This window comes from Mastacembelus armatus, chromosome 6, assembly GCF_900324485.2.
Source record: "Mastacembelus armatus chromosome 6, fMasArm1.2, whole genome shotgun sequence".
Lineage (NCBI taxonomy): Eukaryota > Metazoa > Chordata > Actinopteri > Synbranchiformes > Mastacembelidae > Mastacembelus > Mastacembelus armatus.
In genome coordinates, this window is record NC_046638.1 from 7,249,381 (window position 1) to 7,272,152 (window position 22,772).

The 22,772-nt window shown below is 38.9% G+C and overlaps 1 protein-coding gene across 4 annotated transcripts; it reads left to right on the forward strand.

The window, feature by feature from the left end:
• Window positions 1-634: 634 nt before the first annotated feature.
• tasor2 (transcription activation suppressor family member 2) lies at window positions 635-20,692 on the forward strand. Of its 4 annotated transcripts, none has more exons than XM_026311691.2 (22): window positions 635-1,092; window positions 1,344-1,492; window positions 1,680-1,775; window positions 1,882-1,954; window positions 4,292-4,383; window positions 4,495-4,632; window positions 4,892-5,025; window positions 5,151-5,167; window positions 5,412-5,511; window positions 5,616-5,710; window positions 5,853-5,959; window positions 6,256-6,325; window positions 6,432-6,503; window positions 6,662-8,731; window positions 9,120-9,870; window positions 10,022-10,481; window positions 14,513-18,040; window positions 18,473-18,592; window positions 18,673-18,826; window positions 18,924-19,029; window positions 19,728-19,909; window positions 20,139-20,692. In XM_026311691.2, exons 1-22 carry the CDS (start codon window positions 1,059-1,061, stop codon window positions 20,237-20,239), a joined length of 8,649 nt encoding a protein of 2,882 aa, XP_026167476.1. In that variant the 5' UTR covers window positions 635-1,058; the 3' UTR covers window positions 20,240-20,692. The 4 variants fall into 4 exon arrangements, with proteins under 4 accessions (XP_026167476.1, XP_026167478.1, XP_026167477.1 ...); XM_026311693.2 differs by having other exon boundaries at window positions 636-1,092; window positions 9,558-9,870; XM_026311692.2 differs by lacking the exons at window positions 635-1,092; window positions 1,344-1,492; window positions 1,680-1,775; window positions 1,882-1,954 and having other exon boundaries at window positions 4,203-4,383.
• Window positions 20,693-22,772: the final 2,080 nt, after the last annotated feature.

The following is a 22,772-nucleotide window of genomic DNA, read 5'->3' on the forward strand; positions in this document are numbered from 1 at the left end:
CTTCTTTGCTTCTGTGACAATGACTTAAATGTAAATTCACTTAAACATAAACATGTAATTTTGGGAGACATATATTGGTGTTAACCTGTTGACAAGAAATGGTTGCCTGCAGTTAGTTTGAGCAGTGTAAAAAAAAAAAAACAGCTGCAGTGATTAGTTAATTAATGAATTAGTTGATTGTGACAAAAATAATAAAAAGCTATTTTGACATTGGATAATTGGTTTAACCCCCCCCCCAAACAACATCAAAAGAATTTGCTGTTGTCAACCTATAAAACATTAACCTTTTCTGCTTTCTGTGTTTTATGAGTTTGAAAACTGAAAAATCTTGATAAGAAGTTAAAAATGGAGTGTTGTCAGAACGTTACTTGTTAAGCGGCTCCTTCCGAGCAGCTGGATTTCATGGTGAATGTGGTAAATGTGTAACTACTGGTCTGTACTTCCCTACAACAGTATAATATATAGTACCGAAACAACACAGTACCGCAAAAATAACCGCTTTATATAAACCATCCACAGCCTGTATGTATGGCGTTGGAGTAGACAGGCAGGGTCGGTGGGTGAAGCTTTTAGTTTTTCGCTAGAAAATATGAAAATATGACCCACGCGCGTGCACGCGCACCCAGGCTTCACCACCAGCGCCACAGTCACAGTTGAGCTAAGACTTTCAAGATGGATGCTTTGACCACGATAGGTTTCTGTTTCTTTTTCGACTGAGACTGTACATGCGCTAATCGCACATGCACGGAAACACGCCGAAAACGAAGAAGATGTCACTCTCTAACGGATTTAATAGGAGTGAAAAGATTAAAGTGCTTTAAGTGGATTCATTTGGTCCTACGTGGTCGGGCTGTTGGCTATTTTGCAACTTCCTGGTTGTCGCATTAATATGTCTGTTGCAACAGCGGCGAAAGCTCAAGGGACTTTGAAGACTTTGGAAGATTTTTTGGATGCAGCAGACTCGGGACTATGTGATTTTGTTGCCATGATTCAGACCAGAAGCAGTTTTTCTCGACGAAGGGCAAAGGGAGAAGGACAGATTTCTTAGGTTCTCCGCAATGGAAAGTGGAAAAGGTGGTGGCCCGAGCAAAGGTGATGGGCTTCCCCCTCGCATAATGTTCATTTTAGGATTTACTAAAAATAGCTATAAATTGTTTTCCACCGTTATACTTGAAATACACCTTTTAGTTTTAGAGGATTAGATGAAAAACGAAGCGCCGTGTCTCATACGACCAAGTTTTTCCTGGAAGAAAGTGAAAATTGCAGTTTCGTTATGTGGTTTCTATTTAGTGCTCATGTATTTTTTTTTTTTTTTGGTTTTGTTTTGTTTGGTCCACTTTTAGGTGTTTTAATACCCGTAACAGAGAGTTCCGACATCTTTAAAAACCACATTGTGGCCCCACTTCAAACTGCGTACTTGTATGAAGAGTCAAAGCAGTCTTTCAGATACAAGTCCGCTGTCCTGCTCAGGAATCAAGCCCTGGAAGAAAAGGTGCGTACAACTCTTTCCCACTTTTAAATACTAAAATATTAAAGCACATCTAATAGTTAAACTTAAATCTATTCTCATTTAATCCGCGATACACTACTTGATGTCAAAACCTACCATTTTACAAAGCACACCACTCGTTTGGAGTGATTCGGACTGATTTGGAGATTTTGTTTTTACTTCTCTTTAGTATAATGCCTTCCGAACAAAGAGAAGAGAGCTTGGATATTCAGAGGAGGATCTGAAGGAAACCTTTGGGTTTTTACTGTTTGATGATGTCTATGAGGTACAGCCCAAACACACTACCCGTCGACTGAGAAACTCCTTGTTCCTAAAAATCTCAACTTTCCCGATTTGTATTTGTCAGTATTGATATTTTAATTTGTTTGAAGGCTTGTGCTCTGGGAGAAACTGGTGTGCGCACTGGAAACAGCACATGCACAACTTTGGGAGATCCTTCAAAGGGTAAATGCTGATTTTATTTTCTCCCTCAATGTACCATTATGTTAATCTGAGGCGAGCTCTCTGTGGCAGTCGAGCACGCACTGCTCAGCCTGTCAGGAAAAGAAGTCATATATTTACACAGAAAAACCCCTGTTTAGATTTGTATACAACATTTCCTGTAACATATAAATTAAATGTACTTACTGGCTACTGATTTCAAAACAGTAAGAATTACATTAAGCCTTTATCATTGAGCTGAAGTGTTTTGTTGAATTATTACCTTGATAGCAGTTTCCAACAGCTTGTCCATAAAAATGCCCAAAGTATCTGCAGTGCTGATCAAACTAAGGAGCAGTCCGTGTCGAGTGCCTGGTAATTCTCTGCCTTTTGAAAGTGAAAGGAAGTTACAGAGCAGTGTTAATGTGGATAAATGAAAGTGGAAGAGTTTCTTTTGTGAAACAGAAACTGCAAGTTTTATTTTCTGTTTCAGTGCACAGTGAAACACTACCCTCTCTTCAATGCAACATTAATTTCTGTTATATGATTAATTTTTTTTATGTTAACTTTTTGTTTGAAAGTTGAAAAATGTTACTTGTTAAGAGTTTCTGTTAGACCTGAGCCTACCATAGGCTGTTTTCTAAGTATGAAAGTCATAAAGCCAGTTTCTGGGAAGGGTAGTATGAACCCACACTGGATTGCATGAGGGGAAAAACAAGCATTCCACTGTTTGGCATGTAACTAAATCTACCAGTATGCAGAGGAATAATCTGTTTTACATCACGTCTGTCCCAGGTTTCATTTGTTTCACTTCCTATGCAGATTTCAGGTGTCCCATAGCAGATTTCCTGTTTTTTTTTTTCTTTGTTTTGTTTTTTTGTTTTTTTTTTTTGTCTTTGTTTGTTTTCTTTTTCTTATAACAAAAAAATATTCAGTTCTTTTAAATTTTGGAAAGGTTATACTGTGTTTTTGTGATATGGAATAACGTTATTCCCTGTGGCAGCAGACTGTGGGTGAGTAACCTGCCAAACCAGTTACTGGAAGTTTGTCTTCCTTCCTATATAGAAATTTACAACTTGTTTTCCATGAGTGCAAGAACATTACTGACTGGCTATATTTCTCAAATGTCAATCATCTATTATATTTCCTTGCATTTCTAATTGTTTAGTTACACTTACTACTACATTTTAATAACCTGAGCTCTAACTAAAAACTAAAACTTAAGATCTGGAGGAAAAAATGCAAAAAAAAAAAAAAAAATCACATGTGGCTCTTAGCTCACTTTGGCAAAAACACAATGTTGTAAGAAATTTGCTATAATTGCAGCCTCCACTGAGGAAGTGGCACCACACTACTCATATCTCTGTTGGCTGAGGTTCACTAATACATTGGAAGAAGTGAAAGTTAAAAGTTAAGATTCTGGTGTCATTAGAGCTATGTTCTTGCATTGGGAAACTACAAATTCCCCCTGTGAAATCAATAAAGGTAATTGAATTTGGATTGTATAAACTAAGTGCTTTATTATGAATGTATGCCATTGATTATTAATGCAGGTCCAGGGCCTGTGTGACTCAAAGAAGTATGTGTGTGCGCTTGTACATTGAATTAAAAGGTGAAATCAGATCACCATTAGTAATGTTTATTGTATTTCAGCTACATTTGTATGCTAAAGTTCACCTTTAGCATACAAATGTAGCTGAAATACAATAGCAACTTCAGTCCCTCTGAAAAGCACTGGATCTACACTGTCCTGAAGTGCCTGTAATGTTCACACCATAATTTTTAGCTTAAAATATCTTGTTGTAATCAGAATCAGAATCAGAATGAGCTTTATTGCCAAGTGAGTGTGCACACACACACACACACACACACACAAGGAATTTGTTTAGGTACGGGGGGGTACTCCAGTGCAAACAGACATAAATACAAATGCTACAAAGGGTCAAACAGTAAACATAAATGCTACAGAAATGCTACAAAAAACTAAAAGACTAAGAGAAAAATGCACAGATTAATAGTATAGTATATCATAGTATACATGTCAGATTCTGGCTTAGGAAAACATACGGTCCTAAACATAGTTCAGTGTTCTCAGGTCATGTTGAGTGTTTTTCTTTTTTTTTTTTTTTCTTTTCTTTTTTGTCCTTGACAAGCTGCAACATATTTAATCTTTTAAAGTGTGTTCAAGGTGTGGCCTTGCTGCTGTAGGAGTGTTAGTTGGTAGGAAAGGCACATCATAGTTTATAGAGTTAAACATTGTAGTTTTTTTTTTTTTTAATGTCCACTAATTTTAACAAATTATTCTACTTATATTTGTACCTATCTGAATATACATTAAATGAGTTTTTTGTGTTTTGTCAGGTGTTTACATTTCAATGTATTCTGACTGTTTGGATCTGAATCGCTGGTATCATGGGAAATCTGGTTACATTGCCATCATTAAGCTGACAAAGGTACTGAGAATTTGGAACTAAGAAGTGGTTGCATGCTGTAATCTGGTGGTTGTATTTCATTTAAAGAAAACATCTATGAATAAAGTCATTGTCCTTTGTCATTACCAACAGGGGAGAGTTAAAAGGGTTTTAGAGAACTACACCCAGAATTTCACACCTCCCACTGTCGGGTTTGACTGTCATGTGTCAGAAGAGTTTCCTTCAGTATCTGCTAAAACCAGCTCCTTCCTTGCCTTTGAGAGAACCCAGGTGAGAAGAGTCACATGACTGTCATGATGTCGACAGCAATCTTAATTGGTAGATGTGATAAGAAAATTTTCATTGCTTCAGTTTATGTAGATCTAAAATGCACAGAAAATGTAAATGAATGCAGCGCTCAGATGTTGTAGTGACATCTATGTCTTTGTGTATTTGCACAATATTGAGAGCATTTATGAATGACTGCATGCTAGGTATGAAAACAGAATGGGTTCAGGAAGCTTAGATGGCTCTTGTTTTGGTCTTGCAGTATTACATGTATGAGCTGCTTCATGGTGAAAGCACTGAAACGGTTCAGTCTCCCAGCGCTGCCTGTCCTGTTGCAATTATATCATTTTCATATACGGATACCAAAGGAACACTTGGAGTCCTGCAGGAGAAAAGGTACTTTCAGTATAATGACACATAATCTTCCTGGAGTGTTGATATGTTTATGATCTTATACTATTTCATACAGTTTAAGAATATTTAGACAATGTTAATTAATGTTTTCCCATTTGTCTTTTCAGTGAGGAGAAAAAACTGTGTAAGTAGCATGCAGCATATCCAGCAGGGTAACTTCATACATGTCGCTATAAAAAAGTAGAAGAGTAATACCGCCAATTGGAAATCCAAGCCAAAGATACAGGTCATGTACGACACAATTAATGGAATTAGATGTAAGCACAGCAAATACAGAGCAGCCTATTAAAGAATTGATGGTTTTGGTGATGTATTATTTTATTATTATTTTAACAGTCTGTAACTTGTATTGTGTAATTTTGTTTTAGTTTGTCAATACCAGCCCTGGAAGGGTAAACTTCAAATAGGCACCCAGTTCTACAATGTTGGGCTGAGGTGTACAGCGAGGGGTTTGATCACTGGAAAACTGTAAGCTAAAGATGCACAATGAAAAGTAGATTCTGTATTTATTGACTTGGATAATTTTTCATTTTTAACCACTATTCTGTTCTTTGGTCTTGTTTCTGTTTAAGACCACCGGTGGTAAAAGTTGACCGAGCAATTTCCATGTTAGATCTGAGACGGTTATTGCCAAGGGCTGTCTTTGAAACCTGCTTCTTTGGTGAAGGTGGGGTTTTACAATATCAGGAAAAAAAACCCTTCAATACAGAGAAGTTACATTATCAGGGAATATTTCAACATAGTTCCTGCATTTAATGAATGTATCATTAATTCATTTGGCTTTTTTTTTTTTTCTTGCTCACTTCCAGTCTTTCTGGATGGCTTATACTGCAGTCTGTGTGAGTTGATTTCTTCGAAGCCAGAAGAAACCAACTCACTCTCTCTGCTTCTGCAAGAAATCAAGGGGAACGATCTCGTGAGTTTGTTTATTATAGACATTTTAGAGATTCTAAGGCTTAGTCATCTCTTGTCAGTTGTCAGAAATCTAAGGTGTTTAATTTATACCAATAGAAAACCAAGGAAATGTGTAAACCTTTTACAATTGTAACCAGTAAATTGTTTTTTTTTTTTTTTTTTTGTTGTTTTTACATCAAAGAATAACTTGATGAGTCAGTTATTTGTTAAATTATTATTGGCTGTTTTTGTTGACAATTATAAACAATTCTCAGTTCATCAATTAAAAACATACCTGTCAAACAATTTTTTGCATAGGCTCTCCCTGTTCCCCTGAATCATGGTGGTTTTCTCATCCTGTTGCCCTCCTCCCATTTCCTTACATATGGTAAGATATGAAAACGATCGTACTGTTTTGTCATGACATAGCTGAAGAAATTTCTCTTCATTTTTAACTATAATTCAACTTTACCTGCAATTTTTTGTTTTTATAGACACTGGGTCAACTTCAGCTGACATCCTGCAAGCCATGTTTGTATTTCCAGACACACAGCTTACACAGAAAGGTGATTACACCATGCATTAGATAGTTTCATTTTATTTCTTACATCCTTGATTTAAGTTACCATTGTCAAGCTCAGTGACACTTTTAGTTTATCCTTGATTGACAGTCACGAAGACAGAATCAGTGATTAAACTATATTTTTTTCTTGTTTTATGACAGATATAAAATTTGGACAGTTAAGGGCTGCTATGTCGTCTGAATTCCTTCAGGCACTGCCAGTATTAAGCTACGCAGAGGTTGAAGTTGAGAAAACGAACATCGACCCAAGTGAAGAACTGTGTGACGTGTTGGTGCAACATATGCAGAATTATGCATCACTGATAAATCCCGGGCTGCCATTAAGTCCGTCTAGGGAAGTCAGTATCTTTCCCGATCAGTATGATGTACCAGATGCTTACAAACACCTCTACTCATCCCCAGAGTGGACTAACAGGGCATGGCAGAGCTTCAGGTCATACCTGAGCAAACCAAACACTTTTCAGCTGCCAATATCCAAGGTTTCTGAAATCCTGGCAGCAGGACAAGAGGAGCGAAGAGAAGACCTTGATGAGGATGTCTATCTCTGTCTGTCATCTCCTGAGGAGACACAATATAATCAGTTTAGTATGGATCCAGAAGACCAATTGACCACCCAGAAATATCTTGTAAATCTTGACAATCATAAAAAAAGTACTGAAGAACAGGTTGACATAGCCAGTGTTTCTCAGAATGTTGTAGCAGATCATTTGCAACCTGAAAATGCTACCAAAGACAATAAAAAATGTAACCCTAACAAAAAGGATGAAATGGGGGCAAACAATTGCCTGTCTCCTGCTAAATCTGATGACCATCCAGCAGAGCTGAATGTCAGCATCTCTTCAGCAGAGCGAACTGTCTCGGATGAGAGTTTAAGTGTGTTCAGTAATGTGTTCTCAATGAAGCATAATGATTCTCAGCTATCTGGTTTTTCAACAGCCAAATGGCAAACAGGAATGAACCCTCTGAATTACGACACTGGACATCACCCTGAGGATACCTACCTCACAAGTGCAAAATGGAGTAAATTACTTAAAGAACATGTAAGTCAGAAGAGGGCATTTGAGATCCTTGATTTACAGACTGTTAAAATACCAGTGGAGGATGACTTGGCCAAGGAATCACCAGTCCACTCACAGTGTAACAATCCTTTGAATATTGACTGGAGGAAATTACCAAGGCGGAGACGGAGATGTGGAAAACTTTCAACAAAAAATAAGAGAATGAGGCCTGCCATGGTTGGTTTACCATCAGTCCACAGACAACAAAGCTTGGAAAGCCACATTTTACTGGGATTGGATGTTGGTCCTCTGAGAAAGGTAACTGAGCGCTGGGACCTAAAGCCGGTTGTTAGCAAATGTGGAAAAATCTTGGTTCCTTATGGCACTCTACACATTGCTGATCAGATTAAATCTTTAGAGGATAAGCTTCAGGCTACAAAAGATGAACAGCACCCTGAGGAAATGTTGGTTGATGCATCTCTAAACTTCAATGACAACGCTGAACAAGTGTCCAGCACTGCTCCAGAAAAAGCAGTGGATGAGGCCACCACAGTGAAGGATAGAGGGAACCATTTTCAAAAGTCTGCACTCAGTTGTGGTCAGCCGTGCCTTTTGAGGCAATCAGAAGATGGTAATAGTTCAGTGTCTGTGACGTCAGATGGTACTGAGCATTCTTCAAGGAATGATTGCACGGACCCTCCTCACTCAGAAGAGGTTAAAGGACAACACACTAATAGCCTCCCCCCAGGAAAGTCTGCAACAAAAGGCGAATGTCTGTTGAATAAACTAAAATCTGTTCTTTTAAGAGGAAAGAGAAAAACTGATTTCCTTTTGTCAGAGGGGATGCCTACAGATACTGTAGATAACACAGAACCTTATGTCAAGAAGGGAAAATGTGACTCCGATGCTAAAACATTAACAAGCAGTAACACAGTTTCAAATGTTCCAGACACCACTGTGGGTGTGACGGGGGTTTCAAAACTGCTGTCACTTGACCCTGTTTTTGCACATGCCCTAGGCCTGACTCCTAAAGATAAAACTAAGGGTCAGGATATTCAACTGTGGAAAGATCCATTAGAGACACAAGAACACGCCAATATGGGCAAACACCCGCAAATCATACAAAGTCCTCCACCAATTTTCACACAAAGGAGTAGGACTAAAACCCTCAAAAAGCATCAAGATGTTCCTGCAGAATGTATTAAAAAGAAATGTAAGTCATATTTGAAAATGCTCAGAACTGGAATGTGTGTTTGTGTGTAATGTGTAAAATGTTTTCGTTGTGCAAAACTTTCAAACTGGCTGTTCCTTTTCTTTGCTCTGTCACTTGTGCATCTGTCCTCAGCAAGCTACTGCTAGACCTTCCTAAGTGTTTGCTAGGTCAGGGTTTGCCTTTTGCTCTTGTTCTGTGTGCCGCGTCACCGCCAGTCTTGTCCATCTGGACCCAAATGTGACTTAGTGAATCAGTTCCTTCATTTGAAATAATGGTAGAATTTACATGTTGGTGACAAGTTCCTAATAGTTATACACAGGTGTATTTCACATGCTTTCATTGTGCTTTTCATGTAGTTTCTTTTTTCTCCTCTGTTTTGTCTTCACAGGGTGGTTGCATTTTCAAACTCCAGCTTGTTTTACCAGTGAAAATCTGAAATACAAAGAATGTTCTAGGGATAATTCTGTCAGGAAGACTTTTAAGGAAAATATGAACAGTACTTGTTCGTCTGCAGATGCTTTGAACTTACTTGCTGACTTGGCACTCAGTGCCAGTAATGACCAGGTTCCACCACAACCAGATCCAGCACTTGAGAGAAAACCTGAGACAAGTTTGAGGAACTGTGACCTTACAAAAGATGTTACCAGTACAGACCAAGAGTCAGTTCTTCATGCTCTGCTTAGACTGCCTGCTGCTAAACCCCTTCAGCCTCTTGAGTCTCCTTCACCAAGCCATCTTGTGGAAGGCAATGAATTAGTTGATTTGATTTCTAAAGAACATGCTTACTCATTGCCACCGTCTTCCTCTCTACTGTTGGATTTGCCAGGTACACCATTCCAGGTATCCCCTTTAAGTGGTTCCTCCCAACTGCTGCAGCGTCACCAGCAATTGTATGGCGATGGAATTCAGTCACAGCAACCATCTGTCTGTCAGGAAGTCAGTGAACACAACCACAAGACTCCAGAGTACCTGAAAAAACAAATGCTCCAGAGGCAAAAGTTCAGACAGACTCGCACCTTTGTTAGCAAGGAGGGCTCCATTCAAGTCACAAGGCAATGGGAAGAAAAATATGACTTTAATCTAGACAGCAGGTTTACCAGTGACCCAAAGGATAAAACCATCATCCGAGCCTTGCATGGGTATGTACATTTTGGTATTTATACAAGGAGGACAAAAAAATAAATAAATAAATGCTATTCTTGTTGCATCTAGATGAGCAAAATGACAAACTTCTTTATCTAAAAAAAAAAAAAAAAAAAGCTCATCTTTGTACCTTTCTCTCCTCAATAGCCCATGGGATTTTTCCGTTGAGGATACGAATGAAGAAGTGCAGCTCATTGTCCACATGTGGATAGGACTGTTTTACAGCCGGTCAACAGCCAGGTTTTTTCATGTTGACTCAAACTTTATATATCCATGTTCAGAAGAGAGTGGTTGTTCGGAAATGTCCAGTGGAATGAAAGCTCCAGTTCACTCTGAGCTCAAGGCCAATTCATATGCTCCTTTCTCTAGTGTAACACACACTTCAGACTCCAACACTTCCATTTCTCCAGTGTTGGACCTAAGGAAAAAAGATCATTCTTTTGTAGACCATGGACCTGTGGTTTTGGATTTATCACTGAGAAACTCAAATTCAGTTCTTGTCACTTCAAATCAACAATTCAACAGGAAAGAGACTTCTGTGTCCAGTGAAGAGAAAGAAGTTAGTGATACTTCAAAAACACTCAAATCATCCTTGGAACTACCCAAGGCAAGTAAATTTTAGGTTTGATATGATGTTACCATTATATATGTGAAACAAGCTATTACCTGTGTAATGCTTTTGCTATGATTTTCACATGGTCTTTTGGAAATTGAAAAGAAATGACCAGTTGCGTGTGGTAGTTTAGATTAGTAGGCATACAACTATCAGCACAATTAAGCGAATACTGATATAAGTACTAAGACCAGTAGGGGTCATTGAAAAGAACAGTCTACCACTTTCTATCAGACAGCTATGGGATCTGAATGGGAGCCACAAACCCTCATGCACCTCATAGAGTACCACATCAGACTTCTTGGTCACAACTTCAAACAGCTGCCTCTGCAGTGGCGACTTTGATCTTAGAGAGTTAGCCAGTTTCTACTACCATCAGATATATAGGCTGAAATACTATTGAAGTCATTGCCACCAACCAAACCAGGTGACCCTTCATCTTTCTGAAGCACAGTTGCAAGAAGCTTTGTGTGCGTAGCACAGAAGCACAGAAATTAGCCCCACTCTCGATAGTTGGTGCTATTCTACCTCTTGCACAAGCCTCAGCCTCAGAGGTGACTTATGTTCAAAACTTCAAAACCAACTAGGCCAAGAGAAGAGACAAATAAGAGTTGTTTGAAATGTGTTATGTTTCTTTCTGGCATAGTTTTTTTTTGTTTTGTTTTGTTTTTCCCACCCCCTTTCTGTTGTCTCCTTATTTTGCCTGTAATGTGGATAGCTATAGGTTAAAGGTTTGGCTGTTTAGGTGAAATGGATTCCTGTTTGTTGTTGTTTCTATTGTTAGTTCTGACTAATCACAAGCATTCACACCTTTGAACTAACACACATTCATTTGGTTTCAGTGACAGCGCAGTATTTTGAAGGTGTAGTTAGTGATCCTGGAGAAACCAGAAAAAGGAAGCTCAATTTTGAGAGTAGACAACCACAGAAATCTCACCCTTTCATATGGACGTCTATCAAAGACATTTCTCTAGAACACCTGAATATCCTCTACTTGGCTACTGAGGAGTATTTTTTCCCACAAGAGAGAAAGTTAAACACTAATCCTCTGAATATTGCTGGAATATGGCCTCTTTTCAAGCCATTTTGCTCTTTGTTTTCATGATTGTTGAAAAGCCACACAAACATTATTTTTGCTTTTAGTTCTTGAACCATACAACTTCTTTTTAGTTGTAGCTTTATAGTAACCATCGGTCAGCTTTCATTACTTTAAAATTCCTTGAAAAAAGGCCCTTACGGTCTGTAGTTCTTGAGTCTGTTCCTCAGTGCGGTAGTCCCTAGAACTGTTTGGTCGGGAAAACTAATGACAGCGCAGTTTTAGCTGTAGCCAAATAAGAAAGATATACAGTATCACAGAAGTGAGTACACCCCTCACATTTTTGTAAATAAGTTATATCTTTTCATGTGACAACACTGAAGAAATGACACTTTGCTACAATGTAAAGTAGTGAGTGTACAGCTTGTATAACAGTATAAAATTGCTGTCCCTTCAAAATAACTCAACACACAGCCATTAATGTCTAAACCGCTGGCAACAAAAGTGAGTACACCCCTAAGTGAAAATGGTCCAAATTGGACCCAATTAGCCATTTTCCCTCCCCGGTGTCATGTGACTCGTTAGTGTTACAAGGTCTCAGGTGTGTTAAATTTGGTGTTATTGCTCTCAGTCTCTCATACTGTTCACTGGAAGTTCAACATGGCACCTCATGGCAGAGAACTCTCAGAGGATCTGAAAGAAAGAATTGTTGATCTACATAAAGAGGCCTAGGCATTAAGAAGATTGCCAAGACCCAGAAACTGAGCAGCAGCATGGTGGCCAAAACCATACAGCAGTTTAACAGGATAGGTTCCACTCAGAACAGGCCTCGCCATGGTCGACCAAAGAAGTTGAGTGCACGTGCTCAGCGTCATATCCAGAGGTTGTCTTTGGGAAATAGACGTATGAGTGCTGCCAGCATTGCTGCAGAGGTTCAAGGGGTGGGGGGTCAGCCTGTCAGTGCTCAGACCATACGCTGCACACTGCATCAAATTGGTCTGCATGGCTGTCGTCCCAGAAGGAAGCCTCTTCTAAAGATGATGGACAAGAAAGCCCACAAACAGTTTGCTGAAGACAAGCAGACTAAGGACATGGATTACTGGACCGTGTCCTGTGGTCTGATGAGACCAAGATAAACTTATTTGGTTCAGATGGTGTCAAGTGTGTCTAGCGGCAACCAGGTGAGGAGTACAAAGAAAAGTGTGTCTTGCCTACAGTCAAGCATGGTGGTGGGAGTGTCATGGTCTGGGGCTGCATGAGTGCTGCTGGCACTGGGGAGCTACAGTTCATTGAGGGAACCATGAATGCCAACATGTACTGTGACATACTGAAGCAGAGCATGATCTCCTCCCTTCAGAGACTGGGCCACAGGGCAGTATTCCAGCATGATAACGACCCCAAACACACCTCCAAGATGACCACTGCCTTGCTAAAGAAGCTGAGGGTAAAGGTGATGGACTGGCCAAGCATGTCTCCAGACCTAAACCCTATTGAGCATCTGTGGGCATCCTCAAACGGAAGGTGGAAGAGCGCAAGGTCTCTAACATCCACCAGCTCTGTGATGTCATCATGGAGGAGTGGAAGAGGATTCTAGTGGCAACCCGTGAAGCTCTGGTGAACTCCATGCCCAAGAGGGTTATGGCAGTGCTGGAAAATAATGGTGGTCACACAAAATATTGACACTTTGGGCCCAATTTGGACATTTTCACTTAGGGGTGTACTCACTTTTGTTGCCAGCGGTTTAGACATTAATGGCTGTGTGTTGAGTTATTTTTATTTACTACTTTACATTGTAGCAAAGTGTCATTTCTTCAGTGTTGTAACATGAAAAGATATAAATTATTTACAAAAATGTGAGGGGTGTACTCACTTCTGTGAGATACTGTACATGTTTTGCTGGAAGAGCAGTTTTCATGTTCAGCCTCCTTGTGTGAAGACCTGTCTGTGTACAATCTCTAAAGTGGACATCTCTGATTCAACTGGTTCAGGTCCTACCTACCTTCAAGTTTTCTTGGCAGGGGCAAGTATACAGTTCTCATTGCCTCTATACAGGCTCTCTGATTGGCCCTCTCCTCCGTCTTTACCACATCCCTAGGTTCTATCATGCGCTCACATAGCCTTTGATTCTTTGATTACTATGCCAATGACGCACACCTCTCCCTATCTTTCCACCAGATGACTTGACCATCTCATCATGCATTTCTGCCTCTGTCTTTGATATCTCTCCTAAGCTGAGTTAGCTTGATCCAGGGCTGCACAATGATGTCATTTTATCAGTCATTGTGATATGCACATGCGCAACAATCACATCGCAGGATGTGCAATGTCAGGCACGTTGACATCACATGATGATGCTGAAACAATATATTGTGCAGCCCTAGCTCTGCAAGACAAGTTCTTGTGGTTCCAACCAGAACATCCGTATGGCACAACATCAACTTGGGATCTCCCATGATTGTCCCCAAAGTCTTAAGTCATCAGACTTAAGATCTCATAAAACTAAAATATTGATTCTCATAGCTCTTAGCATTTGTCTTCTCCCTGACCTTTTTTTTGGAACTTCGGATAAAACAGTATCAAAATTCAATGTGTGTTTTGGCATTCTTAAGGTGGTGTTTGAATTGTGGTTAGGAAATTTGCAATGACAGACCATACCAGAAACTATTAACACAGCCCTCAAGTGTACAGAGGCACACAAACCTCATTGAAACAGTGGCGTGCACATCTTTTACACAGCAGAAATAAATTATCTGCCGTTGACGAAGGGGTGAGCGTCAGTGCTGGTCACTCACATCAGCCATTTACCAGTAAAAGTGCTGATATACTGGTGTACTTTTCCAAATGCCACTTCATTGTCCATTATATTAAAAATAATTGAAAAATATAACATGTTAAAATATTAGCTAAGAAACATTGCAGTCACAGTTTTCAGTTAATGTGAACAGTGTTGACGCCATTTTAATATTCTGATTACTTTTTTTTTTTCCAGTGTTACGAAAACATGGTACACTCCACGGAGTTTATGAAGAATGTCAGAAGCATCCATGAAATTGAGAAAACTTTTACTCCTTTGGAAAAACCTGGCAGCGTAGAGAACACAGATGTGCCATCTTTTAAAAATGATGCATCATTCATTTCTCCGCATGAAGATCTGGGATGTTTATTTGTTGGGCCAGAAAATGTTCAAAATGCTTCAGTATCTGGCCAAATCCTTCACAGACTGAACAAAGAGAAGACAGACTTGAAAGATGCAATTGAAAATTCAGAAAGTAGAGAGATGAGTTTGGTTCAGAAACATGCAACACATTCACCCGAATCTGTAAAAGACAAAGAGAGGTCCAACAAAGAAGATGTAGTTCATACAGCTGATCAAAATGAAACCAAACTCAAACATGGGGAAAACTTGGAAGTCAAAGATAATCCTTGTACAGAAGGCTCTATAGAACCTTCCCCAAAAGTGATTAAATCAGTTGGTAATTCTACAGACACAGAAATCATCTGCAATGGAAATAGCTTAGAAAATGAAGAGCAGTTGTCAAGAGAAGAACCTAAAGCTGCCCCACCGGGCCAGACTGATTGTAAAGTACATGAAGGTAAAATGTTCAAAGATGAAGTTTGCTTTGTAAAAGAAGATGGACCTGATGAGAAAGACAGTTGCAGTTTATCGGTGGAAGATGACAGTGATTTCAGTGATCGGCCATTACATATAATGTGTGACAGCCCTGAATCTGTAAATAGTGAATGCATTACAGATTTTAGTCACCAAGCACCATCTCATGAACAAGCAGACAATAAGGATGCCTGTCATGATTTCCAGTTAGGAAAACAAACTGCAAACAGCAGTGCACTGACAGATGAACTTGACATTTCAGAAAAGGGACCATGCACTCCACCAGAAACAGACCCTGTTTACAGGGAACATGCCAGTAAGGAAATTTCAGAAAACTATATTTGGTTGGGGGGTAGAACACAGGATCAAAACATAGCATTACCTACATCTGATAACAGCGATTCACTAGATGGGTCTCATGTGGATGGGTCTTGTGTAGATGGGTCCATTTCCCAGATGAAGGACAGTGTGAAAACATCAAGTCAAAATATAGCACACTCAAACCTCAGTTTTGGTGGTGTACAGGAATATCAAGAAACCAAATCAGTTGAGGGAGAGGACCAAGACACTCAAAAATCCCTTCATTCACCTCAATATGAAGTCATAACAATATGTGAAGCTAAAAAGACACTGACTAAAGAAACTGATATCAAGATGGACAGGGCAAATGAGGGATTGGAAGGAGGTCATAGTGTTGTTGTAATTCCATTTATTGGAATAGACTTATCTGGTCAAGACAACATACAACCACATGTCTCACACCCCCAAGGCAAAGTTGAAGAACATGTTCAAGACCAAAAAGGAACACCATTTATTACATACCCGAACTTACCCCCAGAGGTATGCAGTACATCTCCAATATCTGTTGGCACTCCTCTAGATGGAGGTGAAACAAAGGAGCCAGTTGTCCTAAGAAGTGAATCTGATGACAGGTGCCCTACCCCAACTATTGATGAGAGTCCATATGAGTACATTCCTTGTCGTGGCCATGGTAGTGCTTATGCTGTTACTGATAGTGAAATCAGTAAAGATAGTACTGATAAATGTCCTACCAGATGCTCAACACCAGTACAGGATGAGAAGCCCTTTGTGCAAGATGTTTGTCATGAGTCTACAGATAACAGTAATTCCAACTCTCATCATGGTCTTCATTCTGATGTCGAACTAAGAACTCTGAGAGTTTTACAAAGTATAGATAACTTCCTTTCCGAATCAAGACACACTGAAAAATCTAGTCAGTTTGGAACTGATATGAAAGACTCACTTGATCAAACCCCTTTCCCCAGCAGCAAGTACATTCCCACTTGCTTATCCCCATGCCATACCACAGCTGACTTTAAGGGCAAGAAAACAAGCAATACAAAACCTGTGGTGGTATCAGCTTCTACCTCACAAGAGCTGCACAAAGAATCAGATGACTTTCTCATATCACCTTTCAAAAGTAAATTAGAGGAAGTACTTGGTGTTAGGTTGTACCAAAAGAAAACGAACCTATCAGTCCCTGAGTGCTTTATAAAAAGAACAGATGTTTCACAGAAAATACCTGTAAAGCAAGATGATTGTCATTCCCACAAATCATTTCCCTCCCCTGAGCGTTTGGAAGCTGTTAAGTCAAATGTTGATCAAGATGGGCATAACGCAACAGCACCATCCCATCTGAATCCTGAACCCTGTTCAAACAGTCCTGTCATGGCTTTGAAACCGTCTAAGAGTGATCAAAGTCATTTAGATTGTATCCCTACAGATGGACAAACTGAAAACTCCCCCAAACGCGGACAGAATCAAACTGCAATGACTGACAACACAGTCACTTCAATGCTATTGGTGAAAGAAGAAAGATCCTGGGGAAATTTTGAAGGAATACATGATGATAAGCAAGAGAGCACTGAGCTTTCATCTAAAAATAGTTGGTTATCAGATGTTAATGCCAGTAAATCTAGCTCAGATAAAACCATATTTACACATCGAGAGTACCAAGAAAGGGACATTTCAACAACAAAAAAAATGACATCATCTATATCCATATCACCATTTAAATCCGAAGAAGGTTCATCTCAGCTTGTTCATGGAAAACAGGGTTTCTTTACGGATAGTTTAGAGAAAAACGACCAAACAACTAAAGAGAATATTAAGTTGTATCGGGAAGCCTGTTCAGATGCATCAACTTCATTTGTGGATTATGAAAATAATAACATAATAGATGACAGTCTGGAACCTCGAAGTTCTCTCATATGCACAGTCTATAACACCAACCCAAAGAGATGCTATTCTTTTCTGGAGCAGGTTTCTCAGAGGTGCCTACAAGATGACCTCACTCAGGCATCCATGGATCAGGAGCACCTTATCTTCTCAGAACAAATGAAACAGCTTTTGAAACGTTGTAAGAGGGGACGCACTTCCCAACAGGATGCACATGACAAATTGCAGTTTGCTAGTCCTATGACTGTGCGCTTTTCGAGTCTAGAAGAGCAGGAGGATTCACTGGATCTCTTGGATACACCATTACTCTTTAGCCAAAGAATAATGGTGGACATGTCTGACAGGAAGGAAACCACGGAGAAAGGAAGAACTTCACATTCTCAAAAATTATCTCTAGGAACAAACAACACACTGGAACATGCTGGAATTTCTAGCGTGACTGCAGAGTGCAACAGATGTTACAAAGCAACGATGAATGATGTTTGTTCTATGAAATGGGTCCCATCTAGATCCAACCGCTTCAGAATGAACATAGCAAACCAAAGGACTGAATCAATTAACCACTTTGACTTCTGTGATCAAATGAAAAAAGAGATGGATGAGAACTTTCGCACTAATCTGAATTCAGTTGTGAAGAAATCTTGTAAAACAAAGTACAGATTCTACATATTAGTGACGTCAGACGATGCCTTCTTTAAAGAAACCAAGGTAAGACTTTTCCCAAAAAAAAAAAAATCTAATGCAGTATTTGTCAATTATATATTGCATGCACTTGGAAATAAAGTTACATGCCACCCAAAATGCATTTTTGAGTATAACCCCCCTGCCACCCACCTCGCCCCTTGGAGGACTTCTTTCTGACCAAATCTTTAACATAGCCTATATAAGGAAATACCGTATTTTCTGGACTATAAGTCACACTTATGGTAAGTGGTAAGTCAGAGTAGGTGTGAAGACTATATTAAAGGAATTCTGAACTCAAGTATATCATACAGACAACTTTATAATCTTACATATTTTACACAATAGAGCTTGTTTTTTTTTTTGTTTGTTTGTTTGTTTTTTGGCAAAACCAGTCTACAACTTATCAGTGGTAAATGGGTTTTAAAGTTTGGATAATTTCTTTGTGATTTTTGAAAGGCACAGTTAGAGGCAGTGGGCCATACTGCTGTAGAGCCATGTGAGTTCTTCCTTGGTGAGGATAGTTCATCTCTACTCATCATCATCAGGAATGAAGACATTGCAGACCACATTTGTGAGGTAATGGATCAGTTGATGTAAAAAAAATTGCAACAGGACTTATCATCATTATTTAATGACTTTTCTCTTCACTGTTTCAGGTCCCACATTTGCTGAAGCTGAAGAATTCACCAAGCGTGCAGTTTGCTGGAATTGACGAACCGGATGATATTTTGAACCTCACTCATCAAGAACTCTTCATACGGGGTGGTTTTATAATGTTTGAGAGAGCAACATTAGAGCCCCTCAGCCTCAGTATGTTCACGTTTAATTCAGTACCACCTATTTGGGTTAGATCTTGCATGGATCCAGCATATATATCTCATGAAATCCACTTTGTATGATGTTTTAGGCAACATGAAAAAAATTTCAGAAATCTTGCAAGAGCTAAGCAAAACAGGAAAGTGGAAATGGATGTTACACTACAAAGACAGTCGTCGGCTGAAAGAAACTGCAAGGTTAGAAAATGCACTCTTGTTTAAAAAACAAAAACCCAACACACTAGGCAACATTTTACAGTAAATCAGTTAAAAGCAGGCAACAGGACAAAAAAAGGCAAATCTGGACACAGAAGTAACTAATACAACAAACCAATCAACTAAAGGATTGGTAACATGTATCAATTAAATACTACAAAACGAGGTAGCAGATTTTCATAACAATGAAACACAATTATTTATCTTTTATATATGTAAAAAAAAAAATGTCATTAATCAGGCTTTGTCTGTCTTCCAGTGACAGAGAAGAGCCCTTGTGCTGAAAAAGCATTCCAGTGTATACAATTTTTTATTTGGATATACCTGGTGGTAAACTATTCATATACTTATATGTACTGCATGTATGCAGGTGTACATGGGCACATTCAGTGGTAATAACTGTGTATAGTTATGTTTATAATTTTATAGTGGTAGTATACCCAACTGAAACCTGAAACCTTTGCATCAGCCACTGTGTTTTTCCATAACTCCTTCCCTATGTCTGAATCCAGATCTCTATTTCCCCAATTTGTTTTTATTTTATTTTTTTTTTTTTTTAGAGATACCATATAATGTTTACCATAATTTATCATAAAAGACTGAAGCTGTTAGTCCATGTTCTAAAAGTTGAAACCTTATCTATCTGGCTGAACATATTTGTTTGATCCTCCCAAATGTAGGTTGAGTGCAGAGGCAAAGGAGAAGAAGCGCTTCCTAAACTGGTGCCAGGACACTGGAATAGTGGAGGTTTTGCCTTACCATGAGTGTGACCTCATGTCAAAAGATCAGCCTGAATATCTCACATGTTTGGTCCGCTTGCAGGTCCAGAATATATCAGCCCGTTACCCTGTTCTTCTAACTGGTAAGACCCTAATGCACTAATGTTTGTACTATTGCTTAACATTTATGGAGTCACTTGAGCAATTTCAATGCTTTACTGTCTCAAAACTGCCCATCTTAATATATTCAACATAGAATATAAATAATTCCTACATAGAAGTGTGTTTTTGTGCATTATATATGAGTGAACCTATAAAGGTTTTAGCTAGTCTTACCATGGCAATGGAATAACATTGTTCTTATATTTACAGATTCAACAACAGACAGTGCATTTGGGAAAACTGGAATTTTAACAATGACTGTCAACTCTTTCCTGACAAAGTCTCCGAACGAAATGTTTAATTTGATCTGATGAAGTCAGATGAAATGAACTTTCTGGAGAAGAAAAGTTTCTTAACAGTAATGGCAACTTCAGACATATAAGTAATATTTTTTTTAGGCACACATAACAGCTTTTGTTTTTGCAGCAACAATGGCTAATTTCTGTTTTAACTTGTTTTCTGTTTTCAATTGACACTTGGCGAATGGAGTAAGGCCTATGTGCCATCAGTAGTAGACAGTACTCTGTGTACTGTTTCCATTTTCTATTGTATCATAATTTGTTGTACATTGTATTGTAAACATGTTTTAACATGTATAATTTTTACACTTTGTATATGTTGTTAATTACCTTATAGTTCTGACTTCAAGAAATTGCAGCACAATCAGTCAGTACTAGTGTAATTTGGACTTTTTATAATAAAAAGTAAATATTTAACTCTATTGTATTAATAATAAATGTTGACTTCTTACAGAACAACTGAGAGTAAGGAAATGTCTTTCATTGCTTTGCTTCCCAAAAAAACAAAAAAAAAAAACAAAACATCAATACTAGATGAAGAATCTGCACAGGCTATTCACACCACAATGAAGTATTTGTTCCCACACCCAGAAAAGACCCACAACATGGTTTACAGTTGAATCGGCCTCCATCTTGCTGTATCATGGAAATGAACATACAAACAGTTAGTATCAACGAGAAAAAAAGAATTAAATCTGGGAAGGAAAATCAAGTTCAACTCAATCTAGTAATTAATAATTACCAGTAGAAACCTGCGGTACTGTGGTTTCTGTCCCAGGTAGCAAATCATAACCAGAAACATGACGATAGACACATGCACATGTGGTGATTGTGTAAGTTCACTGTGGAGCATTGAAGCAGGATTTAGTGTAGATGGTCTGAACCAATAATCATTTTGCTGTCACGCTCACATTTGTTCCTGGATCAGAGTGCACATTAGGAAGACCCAGCAGACTGGCTGCTAGTCTGTGCTGAGTGTAGAGTATCCAAACTGGTTTTGTTTTATGATCTAACCAGACTACATCTGGTTTCTCTTTTACAGCAGCCTCTGTACAGGTCGCTGACTTCCGGTTTCCATACCAGTTTCCGGTTTCAATCTAGTTCGGGTCGGGGTGGGGGTTTAAAAACATTGAAAACCACAGTTACATGGACAGTTTCAGACACATTTTTATTATAATCCTCTGAACGCGCACACTATGATTGGTCCAGGCCACACACCTGCTGTTTGTAGTAACGATTTGGCGATTTCACGAACAAAAGCGTGTTTTCTTCTCTCTATGCTCCTTTTGGCTGCAATAAAATCTGATTTATTTTTTAGACAAAGAGTCGGATACAAACCGTGTAGTGTGTGTCCAGCGTTAATCGATACCCGCTGAGAGAAAGTGAAAGTGGTTCACATAAACAGTCTTCTGTTTCACTTTGCTCCAATACAAGAACTCACATCTCCGTAGTGAAGTTTCTTTGAATATGTACTTTTTCATCAAATGTCCACGTCCATAGATGTTTACACTGGTTCACCCTTTCCCCATCTTGGTTGTATTACTTTGGTTTTAGGCTTATTTCCTTTGTAAAGCATAGTGTGTCCATTTTATGCACAGAGAATCTAACTTCTAATCTAGTTTGTTCTTATTTACAACCAATTCTGTACTTTCTTGTCCAGATTTCCATTTTCCATACATTTTGGACTTCGAACAACTTTCATGTGGTTGGTCTCCTCTGCACTCCGCTACATGCCCAAATATTTCAAATTCATGCCCAGCACAGACTCTCAGTTTCTCCTATGCTTTTACTTTTTGACTCTCCTTTTTCACACCAGAGTCCAGTCATCAAAATCCATTTAATCGTCTTTAATCTGTCGTCTGTGCTGCCATCTCGATCCATTCACCATCGCCTCAGAATGAAAACAAATAAAAGTATCCGGAGAGACTTCGATCGTGTCTACTGTTTTTAGGTTTGGTCCAACTTTAAACTTTCCCCCTGCCGGTGTCCTGACACACCTCTCTAAAATGTCACAGCTCGTCTGAAGGAATTCCAGCGTTTTCTTTGTTTTTCCTGGCTCTGTAAGACTAAAGCGACCAGTCTTCCCTAATGTCCAACTTCGTCCTTCGCACAGTGTAAATTTTGTACTTTAGACCTACTTGTTTTATTATCTGAACCTTCTTCTCAAGCTTGTTGCCTATTTGCAAACAACAATCTGTGCATTACCGCCACCACCTGGTAAGGGGTGCGAATAATAAAAATAAAATAAAAAACAGAAATAAATTCCAGTTATATTCTCTCAGCTCGCTTAGTTGTTTAAGGTACTGAAACAAAAACCGATAACACATGTTTCCTGAGCTTTCCCCTAAAAACATCCATTAAATTGTAAAAAAAAAAATCATTCTGAGACTGACAGTCTTTAGTGTTTCATGCTTCTGGCAGTGAACCTTGGCGTTTCCTGATAATATATAATGTTCTATAATGCCCACACCGACCCGGTGCATGGCAGTCCGCTAAAATAGGTGGACTCGATTTACATTTGAGATACTCGTAGTTTTACTTCCTG

Excerpts from the sequence above, each read along its gene's own strand:
- tasor2 (XM_026311691.2), top strand. The coding sequence starts at position 1,059 with ATGGAAAGTGGAAAAGGTGGTGGCCCGAGCAAAG. Across the intron at positions 1,493-1,679 it reads ATCAAGCCCTGGAAGAAAAG|TATAATGCCTTCCGAACAAA; the intron begins GTGCGTACAACT and ends ACTTCTCTTTAG. Across the intron at positions 18,827-18,923 it reads ATTAGAGCCCCTCAGCCTCA|GCAACATGAAAAAAATTTCA; the intron begins GTATGTTCACGT and ends ATGATGTTTTAG.